At 41.4% G+C, this 16,350-nt stretch overlaps 1 protein-coding gene across 7 annotated transcripts in view; it reads left to right on the forward strand.

Moving 5' to 3' along the window:
- Nucleotides 1-16,350, forward strand: part of PLCB1 (phospholipase C beta 1) — a 722,355-nt gene that overhangs the window by 570,028 nt on the left and 135,977 nt on the right. For all 7 annotated transcript variants that reach the window (XR_012374115.1, XM_025876536.2, XM_073878364.1 and 4 more), the window contains exons 13-18: nucleotides 3,008-3,092; nucleotides 4,574-4,751; nucleotides 8,865-8,932; nucleotides 11,182-11,278; nucleotides 13,814-13,898; nucleotides 15,541-15,665. Coding sequence is in view for 6 of the 7 variants with exons in the window: in XM_025876536.2 (XP_025732321.1) it covers nucleotides 3,008-3,092; nucleotides 4,574-4,751; nucleotides 8,865-8,932; nucleotides 11,182-11,278; nucleotides 13,814-13,898; nucleotides 15,541-15,665 (638 nt within the window). In the remaining variant the exon portion in view is untranslated. The remainder of the gene's footprint in view (nucleotides 1-3,007; nucleotides 3,093-4,573; nucleotides 4,752-8,864; nucleotides 8,933-11,181; nucleotides 11,279-13,813; nucleotides 13,899-15,540; nucleotides 15,666-16,350) is intronic.

Below are 16,350 nucleotides of genomic sequence, written 5' to 3' on the forward strand. Positions count from 1 at the left end.
AAAGAAAGAAAGAAAGAGAAAGAAAGAAAGAAAGAAAAAGAAAGAAAGAAAGAAAGAAAGAAAGAAAGAAAGAAAGAAAGAAAGAAAGAAAGAAAGAAAGAAAGAAAGAAAGAAAAGAAATGCAGAATCTCAGGCCCCACGCTGATGCTGCCTAGGAAGTGTCATTTTCTTAAGACCCCAGGTAATTTGGATGAAGTGTCAGAGCGTTAATTTAAACATTGTGGTCCACTAACTACCCGCATCAGAGCGGCCTGCAAGCTTGTTACAAATACAGGTTTCAGGATTCCTCTCCCAATTCAGTGATTCAGGGCCTGGCCCTTGGCCCTACCACCTGCAGCATTAACAGCTCTGGGTGATTCTTTAGTGGAATCAGGCAAGATTTTGCTCCAGCAAAATCCTTCCTAGGGCCTGGTTTGGGGACAGCCTGACAAAGGACAGAGGACTCTGCCTGTCACCTACTTAGAGACACCTGGAACATCACCTCGAAATCCCTCCACTGGTGTGAATATGGCTCCCCTAAAAATCCTGAAAGCAGGGCATTAGGGTAAAACTCTCTCTTTTTACTCCAGGTCTCTGGTCAAAGGAACTTGAGGTTCCCAAGTTGCAACACTCAAGAAAAATGTCATCTCCTTCAGCACCTGCTGACTTATTTTAATCTATCACAACAGTTCTCAAATTTGAGCATGCATCAAAATCACCTAGAGGGTCTGTGAAGACCCCTGCACCCGGCTTCTCCAGAGAGTCTGACTCAGAATCTGCACTGGAGGCCTTGAATCTGCATTTCTGACCAGGTCTAGGTGTGTTATGTTGACGCTACTGGTCTGTGGACCACACCTGGAGTAGCAAAGCTCTGTGACACTGAGTAGTGTCATTCTGTGAAAGCAAAATGAAGGGTTTGGACAGTTTCTCCCGTGCAGCCTGGAACGTGTTGGCCGAGCACAGGTGGACTTGTCTCAGCTACGGACGCAGAGCTGTTTGGCTTGGTTGAGCCCCTGGGCTAGTTATCCTTTGAGCAACAGCATCTGAACAGAGGATACCCAGACTGCTATGCCAAATCAGCCACCTCTCTGCTTGCTCCCCAACTTCTAGTGACTTGTCCTTAAACAACCACCCCCATGCTTTTCAGGATCAGTCCTCTGGGTGGCAAGTTTTCCCCTCTCCCTGATCCTGGTGAGGAATATTCTGAGGGCTGCGTAAGCCACGTAGTAAAATCGCCTATAGGTCAAGAAAGGACAACGGCGAGAAGCTAGGAGGTCATTCTGCAGGGCTTTGCAAATTCTTTGATTCTCTTCTTTGCCTCTCCCTGCAGTTCCAACAAAGCAGTGGCTTTGGACTTCCATTTGAACTCCAGAGAACTCACTTGACCCCAAAAACTATATGCTATATCCTTTAAAAAAGGATATAAAAGTGGTTTTCCCGTGCACCACTGCAATACGATTTGAATCCCCAGAGCACCCCCTTCCCAGGGGGGAAAAAAAAACAGTCCATGATCCAGGCTTAATAGTTACAGAAGAGAGAAAGAAAAGAAGAATCACATTTTATAATTGATTTGATTTATAGTAAAGAAGCCTTTTTTGATCACTTACTTATTATTACTACAATCCCAGTTCTGCTAAAATGTATTAACATTACAGCAGGCAGAGACAACTACTGGAAATCAAGTTTGACAGCCTGTAGATCAAACTCACAGTCCATAAAACCCAATGGAATTGGATACCTTTGTAATGATATTTAACGTTCTACAGAATAAGAAAAAAAAATGTTATTGCTTTTTCAAAGGTCAAAGGAAGCAGGAGTATTGAAAGATGCGGGTGTTCCCTCACATCGACTGTTTCTGTGTTAGCAAGTGCACAAGTCGCCCAGCTGAGTGGAGGCTGCCTCCTAACCCTGGATCATCTTACATCTGCCCCACTCTTTGAACGGGTCAAAGGCATTTGCATCCGTTACTCCACTTCATCTTCTCGGTACCTTCTGTCCTTTTCCAAGAACAGTTATTATCCTCATTTTACAGATCCAGAGTGGTTGAGAGTCTGGAGCTCAGCTCAAGAAAGCCTACAGCTCCAGCCTTCGTCTATCAGACCAGATTCCTCCTGGCCCATAGTCAGGCTGACACCACCTCTGCTGCCCTATTATGCACATAAGGGGTGCAGACACCTTTCCCCAGTGTGCCTGCTTCTTTTACCTTTTCTCCAGGATCCCCTCCCAAGTGGACACACTTCTGCCTGACTGCCCTTCTATGTTTTAAGATTCTCTCTCTCTCTCTCTCTCTCTCTCCCCCTGTCTTTTCCTCCCTCTCCTTCTCTCTCACCTCCTTAAAAACACTCCTCCACAGGGGAAGAATGAAGGGGGGGAAATCGAATAGGGAGACAAACCATGAGAGACGATGGACTCTGAAAAACAAACTGAGGGTGGTGGGGGGATGGGTTAGCCTGGTGATGGGTATTAAAGAGGGCACGTTCTGCGTGGAGCACTGGGTGTTATACGCAAACAATGAATCATGGAACACTCCATCAAAAACTAATGATGTGATGTATGGTGATTAACATAACAATAAAAAATTTAAAGACAAAAAAAAAAAAAAAACACTCCTCCACAGCCTAGCTCTCTGCAGGTTAGACAAATCTCAAGCAAGGATTCACCTGGACTCACGGATGAGTTCTGCCCCCAAGGTCTTGCATTTGACTTAGAATCAGGAAATTGAACAAAAGGAACTGAGCCCATAATTCTGAGACATTGAAGAATCCAGTGACTGGCAAATGACCTGCTATACTCTCCGTCTGTGTCTACGGAGGCCAGCCTTTAGGAATAGCTTTCACTGTCTATCTGCCATGTGGTATTCAAATTCACAGAAGTCAGGATAATAAACAAGGGGGTTAGAATGATAAATACTAATCCTGAAGGGTAAGAGAGGGAATCTCCTCTTTCTGTAATTAATAACGAGAAGTAATCCTGTCCAAACTCTTTAAATAAGCCTCCTTGTTTGCTTTCTTTCTCTCATTCCCCTTAGCCCAAAGCAGCAAGCCAAGATGGCGGAGTATTGCCGACTGATCTTTGGAGACGCGCTTCTCATGGAACCACTGGAAAAATACCCAGTAAGCAGTTTCAAGGTTTATCCCTGAAGGAATGCCCCTGAGGTTGGGTGGGGGTGCGGGGGACTTCCTTACATCCTTTCCGTGTTCCTCAGTAAGATTCGTTCGGTTGGTAATGAAGTCTGACCAGGAGGAAACCATCACTGTGCCCTGCTGAGGGTGAAAGACATGCCTCTGTTCTCCTCCTGTACCCTCCATCTCCTTCCCCCTCTGACAGATGTGACTGTCGGGACTACAGAATTCCACCCCCCCCCCCCCCACCCCCGATCACAGTCAGCCGTGGAGACATTCTGGGCAGACGGGGCTCTGATCACCAACCAGGAACCTCATCACACCCTTTGAGAGATATGGTTCAGCAAAATGGGACGTGGCAGGTGGCACCATGACACCCCCATCTGGCCTTGCGTCCACTCCTCACGTCCTTGCATGTGCCTGTTCATGGAACTCAGGCCTCCTATTGCCCTGATAGCATCCCTGCTTTGGGAAGGAAAGCAATAGGAATATCTCAAAGTAGCCTCTCCCCTCTTGAACCCTTTTTCCTAGTCTCCGCACATTCGTACATGGCTTCATACCAATCCCCCGACTCCTTGCAAGCAAAGAATAAAGGACCAGTGTAGGAGAGTTCACTGAACTTTCTAAAAATAACCCATCTTGGGACTTGCACACACGCTCTCTGATAAAATATCTAACAACCCTCTCATGGGAAATTGATTTTTCTCATTAGCCATGCAAGCTTGAAACACAAGAAATAAGCCTTGCAAATAAGGGTGGCTTGAATCTCGGAGCTGCAAGGAAATGTGAAGCCACCAGTCCAGTCCTGCTGATGCCAAGGACATGTGCAGCTTAGCTCCCGAGTTCTGGATGGCGGGAGTGGGGAGAGGGAGTCTGCTCCTTTTAAACTGCATCTGAAAGATTGATTCTGTATGCTTGCCTGGAAGCTCCTGCTCATCTTTACCAACGCTTCCTGACAGATGCCACACTAACTGGCCTCCCTCCTTTGAAAATCCAAGGCAGGGCCTTCCTATCTGTCCTAAACCAAAATGGTTGGATTTACGGTCCACAGCAAACTCCTGAACCTTTGGATTAGCAAGTCCCCCAGTACATTCCAATGGTCTTATTCATGGGGATTTCGTTATGAAAAAAAGAGTTCGGTAATTAAAATATGCCTTTCATATGAAAAAAGAAAGAACTGCGAAGCAGCAAGACACACTTAGAACAGTTTACTGGGCTCTACTGAAGGTAGTAATGAATAATCTAGAAGCTCTTGGTGTCCAACACCATCCTGGCACTTTGGGGAGGGAGGCTGAAAGAAGGGGGCACTATTTTTTTTTTTAAGATTTTATTTGTAAGTTATCTCTACCCCCAACGTGGGGCTCGAACTCACCACCCCGAGATCCTGAATCGCACCCTCTGCCGACTAGAGCCGGCCAGGGCGCCCCTAACAGTGTGATATTTTTACAGAAGGCGCTTTTCTTTTCCATTAGCTGGAATCTGGAGTTCCTCTTCCAAGCCCCATGGACTTAATGCACAAAATTTTGGTGAAAAATAAGAAGAAATCGCACAAGTCATCGGAAGGAAGTGGCAAAAAGAAGCTCTCAGAACAAGCTTCCAACACGTACAGCGACTCCTCCAGCGTGTTCGAGTCCTCATCTCCAGGAGCTGGTAAGGGGTTAGGGACGCTTGTTCCCTGTTCCACATGGGTTTCAGAAGTGCTGACTTAACGTAGAAGGACATTGAACATTTCTATTTGGACACGCTTTAAAACTGGGCTGGTTTTTCTATTTCTGCTACCAACTGAGTGGCTTTGTTAAAACTATGCATATGTATTATCTCCAGTTCTGTAGGTAGGGAGGCCCACGTGGGTCTCCCGAGGCTAAACTCTAGGTGTCAGCAGGGCGGCTTTCCTTTCTGGAGGCCCTAGGGAATCCTATTCCTTGCTGGTTCCAGCTTCCAGAGGCCACCCACATTTGTTGATTTATGGCTCCTTCCTCCAGTGTCAAGCCAACGATTCCCCATCTCACTTCTGGCATTGTACCGCCCTCTGACCACAGCCAAGAAAGGTCCTTTGCTTTTAGGAACTCACACCATTACACTGGACTCTTTTGGATAATCCAAGATAATCTCCCCCATCTCCAGTTCCTTAATCTATCTGCAAAGTCCCTCTCACTATATATTCACAGGGCACAGGACATATTCCCAGGACGTGGTCATTTGGGAGAGCCATGCTGTCTAGCACATTGGCCAAATCATCTTCAAACTGACCCCGTGATTTTAAGCTTCTCAAGGACAGTGATCCCTTAACATTCACTCAGGTCTGGGCACCAGATGATCACCGGATATATTCTCATTGATGATATGCTGAAGAGTTCTGGGCAATTCCACTTACCCATATTTTATAGATCTCTTTTAAAATGTAAAAAGGTAAAGTTACTTGAATTATCTGTCAAAGCTCCTAGGTGATGCTTAATATCATTAATTTTCCTTTTAGATTTAAGTTGAAATAGATTTTTGTGGTTGATGAGAGAAGGATTCCAAGTGGTCACCCCATTTCCTTTGAATTGCTTGTCATTTAGTCTGATTTCTGTTATAGCTTTAATCAGAATCTTGGCAATCTGAAAAGGGCATTAGGAAGCTCTCCTGATTGGAGGGTGAATAAGGGGAGGAAGCTTGAAGCTTGAATCTAGGAAGTTCTTCAACGAAAAGTTTAACTGACACTGGAACAATCACTTTGGAAAACTGGCAGTATTTACAAAAACTGAACATATGCACACCCTCTGCCCCAGGGAGTCCCCTTCTAGGCTTATACCGGACAGAAATGTGTATAGACGAGTCATCAAGACAGATGTAAGGAATTGCTTAACACAACGCTACTCACAACAGCTAAAAACTGGAAACCAATCAAATGTCATCAACAGATAAAGAGGTTGTAGTGTATTCACACTGTGGAATAATATGCAACAATACCAATCTATCTTTGCACACAAGAATAGGGCTACATCTCAGAAACATAATGTTGAGTAAAAGAAATCAAATACAAAAAAGTATCCGCCATATTGATTCCATTCATATAAAGTACAAAAACAGGCAGAATGAGCCTATGCAGTTAGAAGTCAGGAAATGGTGACCCTTGAAGAAGTGGCTGGAAGGGGATCCGAGGAGGCCTCTGGACACTGGTTTTATTTTGTTTCTTGATCTCAGTAACAGTTATTAAGGTCTGCGTAGTCAGTGAAAATTCAACACTCTATACACGTACAAGTATGTGTACTTCTCTATATACCTATCATATGTCAATTAAAAGACTTCAGAATAATTTTTTAAATTAAAATATAAACTCTAGGGCAATGGGGGGGTGGACCAAGACACTGATTTATCTTTTTTTTTTTTAAATTTTTCCATCTCAATGGCCAATATCTTTTAAGGGTTAGATAAAAATCCTTATCAGCAGATATTATACAATTCTTTGAAAGGTTTTGTGGGGGGATAGTTTTTGAATGTGTATTTCAAACACTATTACGCAATTCTGAATCTCTTCTCAAAAACAGTTGTGTTCTCAGTATGAATGTTCTTTTGAAGGTTTGGAGGAAATATTGTTATGAGGCTACCTAGCATAATTTTTAAAACTCTTGAATCCAGGGAGGAAAGCAGGTCTTCCTTTGCATGGAGAAACTTGTTTTCCTGTGTGCCATTCTCCCTATCAGTTCTGTTCCTCTTATTAACTGGATGCATAACACAAATAACGATTTTTACAGGCGGTGAACATTATTGCTTAATACAAAGAAAAAGCGCAATCCGGTAGTAATTCGGTAGATTTCCTAAGCCAGCCCCATGGTCTGTTGTGCAATCTTTCTTAGAATGGAAAATTTGGGACATTTAAATAGGTAGGTAGGTTCTTGAAAAATGAGCACTGTTAATTTACCATTTGGTTTGTAGATGGTCTCCGGTAATGGGAACTCAAGTAACTTGAAAAATATGCAATGGTTCTTATTTCAAAACTAATTTATCATGGTCCCTGTTGGCCAGGTGCCTTTTCCAGGATTCAGCCCTTTGTCAAGTACACTTGTCTTAAAGAACTAGAATAAAGTAGTTTTTTTTTTTTTTTTATGGTGCAAGGTTTTAGGATCCTAAGATGCCTCCAAGACCCCGCCAAAGACTTATAAGGGAAAAACCAGGGTCTGCTCATAAAGTCATGGAAGACAAGTTCTTTCTTTCCCCCCATACACCAAAGAATGACCTGATAGAGTTATTTGAAATGATTGGTGTATTGTTAGGTCCTGTAAAGCATTGTGTAAATGGTTTTGCCAAAGAAACTTTTAAATTGCTCTATAAAAAGAATCCCCTAATTAAAAAGCAAAAACTGGTTAAAAGAACTTGGAGCAACACATTTGATTATTTAAAAAACTTGAGTGCCAACTTCCTAAAAGAACATGTCTCTATATAAATATGTTTTCTAACCAAAATATAATGGATTCATCTTATTAACTAACACAATATCAGCATCATAAAGTGGCTGTATGTGCTTTCTTTTAATAAACAAGCCATAAATAATGATTTGTTGGTCCCAGAAATCTTTTCCCTCTAAAGATATTTCATGAATACTTTGCCCACTGCTGTCATTGAGTAATTGATTGAACTTCGTCAGCCAAATGAAAATATGTATAAGCTTCTTTGAAGACATGCTGTGGACACTGTGTCACTTATATAGATTAAAGGGGCAGCTAACTTTCAGAAGGTTTGAGGGGGGAGGGCCCTGCACGTGCAAGTTGCCTCATTGTTGAGCCAATATTGCCATCTACTGGGCTCGTCCTATTATTGCCCCGTGTGAATGCCGCAAGATAGTAGTCAAATCAAATAATGCTTTCTGTAGTATTTTACTTGAAAGTCTTTTTACATAACTGAATCACTGGGTCTGACTGAGGCCCAGAGCTGTGGCAGAATTTAATACCTCATGCTGGTATGAATATTTAAACTAGCAGAATCAACCACCAAATCTTCAGAGAGGAAAAAGAATCCATTGAAATGACTGTGTATTGGCTAACGATGAGGCTGAATTATGTTTGACTGAAGTAGATTTCCATGCATCGTGTTAAGGGTTCATGCATTTTATCCTGCTCTTTAAAACGGGACGTAGCCATTTTCTAAGAGACGTGCATTGCTTAGAGGACAATGCATCCATTAGAGAAGCCTGCGGGCAAGTCATAGGATACAATAGTTAGCTTACAGTCTTTGTGTAGTTAGGTATGCTGCCACAGCCCCACCCTTTCTGTCCTAGCTCTTGTCCTTGGCCTTCACTGTGAGGTCCCCTATGGCCTCGGAAAAGTGGCCCCAAAGTCACTGAGCACTGACTGACCAAACATCGCATGAAGAGTCAGGGCTCAGAAAAATAGAGAAAAGCGGGAACAGGGTAGTTTATCCCTTTTAGGGTCATACAGATCCTGAAAGACAAGGTACACATCAATATAGGATGTGTGTACCATAGAAAGCTGACTGTAGATGATGCCATATTTTTTTTTAAACATACAGATAAAAATGTTAAGCATTTTCCATAGAAGGTGGGCATTTCAAATGTATTCGCAAACGAAACTTGGAGGAAAAAAAATCCATATTCAAAATCTCAGGATAATTCTCTATATAATTAATAAAATTTAAATATCCAAAAGAATAATTTTAAAACCATGAAAGGCCAATATCCAAGGAAATTTTTGGCAATGCGCCTGTTAGCCTGTGCTTCGAACCTTCAAACCTGTTACCTCATGATCTTTTATTAAAATCCGACAGGGGAAGCTGATACCGAGAGTGATGACGATGATGATGATGATGACTGTAAAAAATCTTCAATGGATGAGGTAGGTATCTAGGGACTGACTTCGGGTCACAGAAGCGCTTCCCCTAATTTGCCCACCCAGAAGGCTCCATCTGGATACAGTTCATGGTCCCCTTCTGCCATCTAGTGGTCAAAAGAGTCATAGTTCACTTTAAAACTTTCAGCTATCCTGTTGGAAAATGAAAATGCATGCTGGGGTCTCCTGGGTGATAGACATTGGGGAGGGTATGTGCTATGGTGAGCGCTGTGAATTGTACAAGACTGATGAATCACGGATCTGTACTTCTGAAACAAATAATGCAATATATGTTAAGAAAAAAAAAGAAGAAGAAGATAGCAGGAGGGGAAGAATGAAGGGGAGTAAGTCGGAGGGGGAGACGAACCATGAGAGACGATGGACTCTGAAAAACAAACTGAAGGTTCTAGAGGGGAGAGGGGTGGGGGGATGGGTTAGCCTGGTGATGAGTATTAAAGAGGGCACGTTCTGCGTGGAGCACCGGGTGTTAGGCACAAACAATGAATCATGGAACACTACATCAAAAACTAATGGTGTAATGTATGGTGATTAACATAACAATAAAAAATTATTTTAAAAAACGCATGCTGGGGTCTCTAAAGGAGTTAGCATGGCATTGAGCAAAGCTCTCTATAATGAACAATGCTGCTGAGACTGCCTTCCATCGAATGGGGTATCTGGAGGGTGAATTCAAAAATTCAATTCGTGACATCCAACGACCTGCTTCAATTTTTGAGGCAATTGAATGGATTGTCAAATGGCCCCAAATCCAGAGAAGACATGGGATTTGGGAGAAATGTTCAGAAATGTGACATCCATTCCATTATTGTAATTGTGGAACCACTAGAGATCCTTATTGATGTAAGCTCGAACATCCCAAAGAACCTCACCAGCTCAGTGAATCTGGGATAGGTCAATTGGAATTTTTAAAACTTTGTTGTAGCAAGAGTCTTGGTCCAAAAGTTTATACCGAATCTGCTTTCAAATATATTGGAAAGCATCTGTCTCAGGGATAAATAATGAATGATAAACTATTCTTACATGATGTTCTTCCTCTGGTACTTACTTCCTTTCATGTAGTCTCAAGTTTTGATTAACTATGTTCCTCCACTAAATTTCAAGTCAATGTCCAGGAGGAAAACTAAATATGCCTGGTAAAGTAGTTCTGCCTGATAATTACTTCAATTGCACATAACTTTTATCACTGATTCTTGATCATTTAAAATTGTCTTACTAATTGGATGGTCCATTTGCAAATGAATATTTCCCAATTAACATTTAACTTAAATATTGCTACAGGAATTTAAAAAAAAAATCATGTCTCCATGCATTCTGTCTTCTGAGAATGGGAGAAAATATTAGATCAGTCTACAGAGGTCTGTCCATGTCAATACTGCATAAAAACTTTATTAGAGTGATATGTAATAGCTAATCATAGCTAAAGTAACATGAGGTTTTACTATGTGCCAGGTACTTTTCTGAGCTCTTTCACATCAACTAACTCATTTAATCATCCCCAAAACTCTAGATGCTATCGCAACTGGTTTTATTCTAATTTAATGGGTAAGAAAACTGAGGCACAGAGCAGTTAAGTAACTTGCCCAAGATTGCACAGCTTCTAAGTGGTGAGTTTGGGATTTGAAATTAGGCCATCTGGCTCCAGAACCTGAGCTACTGACCCCTACCCTGAACTGTACTGCTTGCCTACTAGGCACCCAGGAACCAAGAAGGCAGGGAGAGATGAATGTTTGTAAAGAAAAGCAATAGCTGTTCACCCACCCCAACCTATTTCCACAAGGCAACTTTTTTTTTAAAAAACTTTTTTTTTTGGTTCACTGGCAGTCACCTACATACTAATTTTCATATTGTACAGTGAATTCCTGATTTCTTGATGTATTAACCTTAGACATCAGCTAAGGAATTTATGCTATGGCAGGTGAAATAGGGCTCAGGGCTTCTCAGATTGTAATGTGCATTGAATCACCTTAGTAAAATGGAGATTCTTATTCCGGAGGCCAGTGCCCTGGGGGGGGGGGGCACACTGGGACCTGTCCCTAAACCTCCCTCCTACCACCCCACACTTGCCTACCTTGTGAGCGAATTTTCTCCTGTGATGAACTTTCTATTGGCAATAATTTTTGGAAGAGGAGGGATGATGTTCTCTCTCGTGGGTCCCTGCATCTTTGCCCTGGGGAAAATAACCCTTGGGAAGGTAATGCTGACTCTGGGAGTGTTATTTTTAATTCTGCTTCCAGGGGACTGCGGGGAGCGAGGCCATGGCCACCGAAGAGATGTCTAACCTGGTGAACTATATTCAGCCGGTCAAGTTTGAGTCATTTGAAATTTCAAAAAGTAAGTTTTCCCTGGAGAAGAAGCCCTAATGTAGCCTAGAATGAGTATCCTTTCAATACAAGGTAGTTAGAACAAAGAATATTACCCTTAACAGAACTCTTCTGGAAAGTCTTGAATATATACCTGGGTGGACGATCATAACCATGTGAGAAGGTATTCCACGATGTTTCCCCGAAATTCTTAGTAGGGCTGCAAGCCACCCGTGGTTATCTGAAAGATACGAGAGTACAGCTAACTGAGAGTTCCACAGTTGTTTTTGTTCAGCAACATAATGCGCTCCTTCCATTAGATAAGGGACAGTATTGAAATAAACTATTTACCCATCCCCCAGAAGGGGAGCGGCCAGAGAAGTGGTTAGCCCTAATGACTAGAAACAGAACACAGTCAGTCAGTTCAGCCGCGTTCTGTTTGTCCAGCCTGTTTGACAACATTAACTTCACAGCCTCTTTTGATCTCCCTTCGTCCAACTACACACATCCAATACTGGACGCAAAGAAAAAAATAGCATCTTTCCCCCACCTAAAGAAAAGAGCCCTTTTATGAAATTGCCCTTTTTTTGATGAAATGTAAGATGCTATTGGGTGAAGAGAATCCTTGGGACATTTTAGCGGCTTTTATGAGTGTGCTCTTAAAGGCTGAATTTTTAAACATAGCAGGCTCTGACAAAGCATAGTTTTATAAATACATCAAAATCTAAGCTACGTAATACGCTTACGTATAAGTGTATAATTTTGTCCAAAGAGCCTTAACCTTGTAGTATATAGTATCTAGATCTCTACAATGAGGAATTTAACTTTCAATACAGTTTATATATAAATATTTCAACATTTTTTTATTTTTATAAGTACTGATGCATCTTACTGCAAGTTGTTCAGTTTGAAACGTCCTATTTTTATATTTCTATAACTTTCATTGGCTGTCAAATGAGTTTTCCTAATTCCTGAGTCAAAAGTTCCTAGACAAGTAGCCAAGTTGAGAAGGAACTGATGCATTGACAATCCTTCAGAACCTGGTAAGAACAGCAGGGGCCCAAGATTGACAAACAAGTATTTTTCTCCTTGTGTTTCACTCAACATACATTACCAAAGCACCTACTAAATGGACTGAATTTTAATTGGCAGTCTTGCTTAAATAACTAGTCAGATGAAAAGAGGTTTCTGATGGACCAAAAGAAGAGAAGTAAGGGTTTCCTATAGAGTTGATTAAATTGGGGAAAGGTAAGGAGATGGATAAAAGAGTCTAGGAATGACTTAGGAAGAAAAATGAGGCTTTAATTATGGAAAGTGGGCATCAAAGAGGGGGAAATGACTCAAAGGTAATAACTCTGTTTAAAAACTGAGAGCTGGGGGCACCTGGGTGTCTCAGTAGGGGCCAAGTGTCTCCCTTTGGCTCAGGTCATGACCCCGGGGTCCTGGGATGGAGCCCCACGTCAGGCTGCCTCTCAGCGGGGCGTCTTGCTTCTCCCTCTCCCTCTTCTCCTCCCCCTGTTTGTGCTCTCTCTCTCTCCTGCTCGTTCTCTCTCCGAAAGAAAGAAATAAAATCTTTAAAAAAATTTTTTTAATACATAAATAAAAACTGAGAACTGTCGAGGTGCCTTGCTGGCTCATTCAGTTGAGCATCAGACTCTTGGTTTCAGCTCAGGTCATGATCTCAGGGTCCTGGGATCGAGCCCCAAATCCAGCTCTACACTCAGCCCAGAGTCTGCTTGAGAGTCTCTCCCTCTGCTCCTCCCCCTATTTGCCCGCACACTTTCTCTCTCTCTCAAATAAATAAAATCTTAAAACAAACAAAAAAAAACCATAAATTTAAAAAAAAAAAACAAAACCCTGAGAGCTTTCTAACCACACTTGCCTCAGTACTGTGTGTGACACTTTGGTTTTTACCTGGGAGGAAGACAGAGAAGCTGTTGGACTCTTAGTCTTTACAGACTAAGATAACTTTGTTTTGTTTCTTCCATTCTAATGGGAAGTTTGGATTCCACTTTAAAAATGTTGCTCCTGTATTCTCTTGAGACCTCTAGCACATTCATCTCTCAAGCCTCTCTTATCTAATCTGAAAATGAGGCCATCAGGCTGGAAAATTTCCAAGGATTCTTCTGCTTTGAAATACCCTGATCTTAATGTCACATTAGTTATCTGAACCGAAGGGGCGCATACAAACTGAGGGAACGACAATGCGAGAATCCAAGAGAGAGTCAGAGACACCAGTCTGAATGGATTTAGAACAAAAGATTCCCCCAGGGCTCCTTTTCTTTTTAACAAAACAGCTTTCATTTACCACATCTTAAAATTCATTTCCCCATCCTAATACAAGGCCATAAGCATAGCTGACTCAGGTGGTAAGAATTAGGAGAGACAGCTTCTTAGAAGATTCAACTTTGGGTACACGTAAATGGTTCACTGAAAGAAATACATTTATAAAGTTGCGGTGGGGATTCATTGCCCTAACTTCACTGAACACGCGCCTACTTCTTACATGTTATAATTTATACCGTTACATTTTACTTCTCGCCCGTTTTTCTTGTCATGAACTCAGAAAGAAACAAAAGTTTTGAAATGTCTTCCTTCGTGGAAACCAAAGGCCTCGAGCAACTGACGAAGTCTCCAGTGGAATTTGTAGAGTATCCTTGATTTGACGATTGACCGCTGAAGTGACCCAATTGAAGCCACATGCCATTTGTTTGATTTTTGTCTTGAATAAGGAGAAAGATGCATGAAATGGCTTCCCACTGTCACGTGGGTGTGAGAAACAGTTTCAGGTTTCATAGGCGAGGCTGAGGGGGGTGGCCTCGCACTGGTCTCTCAGGAAAAGAAGCTAAAAATCAAGGTGATTTTCACACCATCAAGCCCTTTCTCATGTGGCAATTTGCTTAATCTTTCTGAATTTCCTCATCTGTAAAACAGAAACCGTGATACCAGCTTTATGGCTAACCTTTTGGGTTAGGGACAACATGAGTAAAGTGTGTGTATACATATGTATACATATGTAAGATAGGCTATATGTAAGACAGAATATTATATATGTAAATATAAACTTTCTTGGCATGTCACATCCTTACATGTAATAGGTGTCCAATCAGAAGATAGTTGGGATGATGATAAGAATATAAATTTTAGGACGCCTGGCTGGCTCAGTCAGAGGAGCATGTGACCCTTGATCTCGGGGTCATGAGTTCCAGCCCCACATCGGGGATAGAGATTACAAAAAAATAAAAAACCTTAAAAAAGAAAAATATAAATATATATTACCAATAATGGCTTTGTTGATAGTCCTGACAACAAAACCTTACAATTTTTATCCATAGATCAAAAATGAAACAAGTCTTTAAATTTTTTTCATGAATGTAATAAATAGTAAATGCCACAAGCAGCCCAATTTCATGAAGCAAGTCCCAGAATAAAAATAAACTCACCCTTAGAACTCATCCACAACAGGAGAGGGAACAAATGTAAAACTCCCCCCACAAAGTCACACTCTTAAGTGTTGCCTCTTGGGTAGACCGTCCATTCGCTGTCTTATCTTTTTGAACCCTCACAATAGACCTAGAATGTAGGGATTGTTCAATCTATTAAGGAGGGAAACCAACTCACAGTGTGAGGTAACTTGTTCCCCTGCCCAAGCTCACAACTTTAGCTAACCTCTGCCAAATTTGGTAATAGGAAGAGTCGGCCAGCTTTTAAAGACATAGCATTGTTTAATCACTGCGTAGTAGTTGAGAGCTAATGGTTCTCAGGATCGAAAACTGATGGCAGGAGGAACTCAAATACAAAACAAGGTCAGCACCTTCTATGCTCTATTTACCTTGTTATCCATCATGAAGTGTACCACAGTCTTGGCAAACAGCATTCTCAGAGAAGGTTAAAAAATGAGCAGAGAGCATTTCAAAAATAGCCATGCAGTTCACATTAACTTTCTGCCAAAGACAATATCACGCTCTCACATGCTTAGACACGCTTGAGCTTCCTCATGTGTCCTTCATCATGAAGCCTGTCCTTAATAATCTCCACAAAATCACACTGACTTTGACTCGGTCATTTTCGCTACCCCATTAGTTTTTACCCACAAGGCTCTGCAAAGGTGATAGTACATTTCTATTTATTCCGTGTGTTCTGGAAGTTTTTGACCTTTTTCATCGACTAGCCCAATGAGATCATCAACAGCTAGTTCATTTTCCAATGGAAAAGGAAGAAGGTGGCCTCTCAGTTAATAGTATTGGTTAATTATTTTTATAATTGTATTCACTACTTAACATGATGGTCCAGATATAACAAAATGCAGCTTAGCAGAATATATCCAAAAGGAACCCGTGTGGATTCATCTAACTACATGCCTCAGCTCTTCTGGAATGCGGGTTGCCAAATGGTTGCACTTAATTTTCAAACTGTGGGTAAGTAACACAGTTAAAGTTCATTTCCGTTCTGTTATAAAGCCACATTTCCAGACGAAAAGAGAAGCAAATTTCAGTGAATTTTGTACAGAAAAAAGGTAACCTTTGAAAACAGAGAAACTGTCTTTAATAGTTTATAAACAAGTCTTTGTTTCTAGTGGTTTTCCATTATTTTCAAAGAAAAATTTTTATGCTATTTAAAGCAATATGTAGAGGGGCACCTGGGTGGCTCAGCTGGTTAAGCGTCTGCCTTCAGGTCAGGTCATGGTCTCAGGGTCCTGGGATCAAACCCTGTGTAGGACTCCCTGCTCAGCGGGGAGTCTTCTTCTCCTTCCCCCTGCTCTTGCATTCTTGCTCACTCTCTCTCTCCCTCTCAAATAAATAAATAAAATCTTTTAAAAAAATTAAAAAATTAATATGTATATATTGTAGAAAATTTGGAAAATTCAGAAAAGTATAAAGAAAAAAATAAAACTGCCAGGAACACTACCATTCAGAAAGTCAACACAGTTATCTTTTTGGCTCTGTAATCTGTAAGGTTTTTTGGTTATGTATATACAGGCTTTTAAATTTAATTCCTTGTTTAAAAATGTATTAAAAAAAAAGAAGATAGTAGGAAGGGAAAAATGAAGGAGGGGAAATCGAAGGGGGAGACAAACCATGAGAGACGATGGACTCTGAGAAA

The sequence above is a fragment of the Callorhinus ursinus genome, unplaced genomic scaffold (genome assembly GCF_003265705.2).
Source record: "Callorhinus ursinus isolate GAN/ISIS: 27379988/994484 unplaced genomic scaffold, GSC_fseal_2.0 scaffold29, whole genome shotgun sequence".
In the NCBI taxonomy this organism is placed as follows: Eukaryota; Metazoa; Chordata; class Mammalia; order Carnivora; family Otariidae; genus Callorhinus; species Callorhinus ursinus.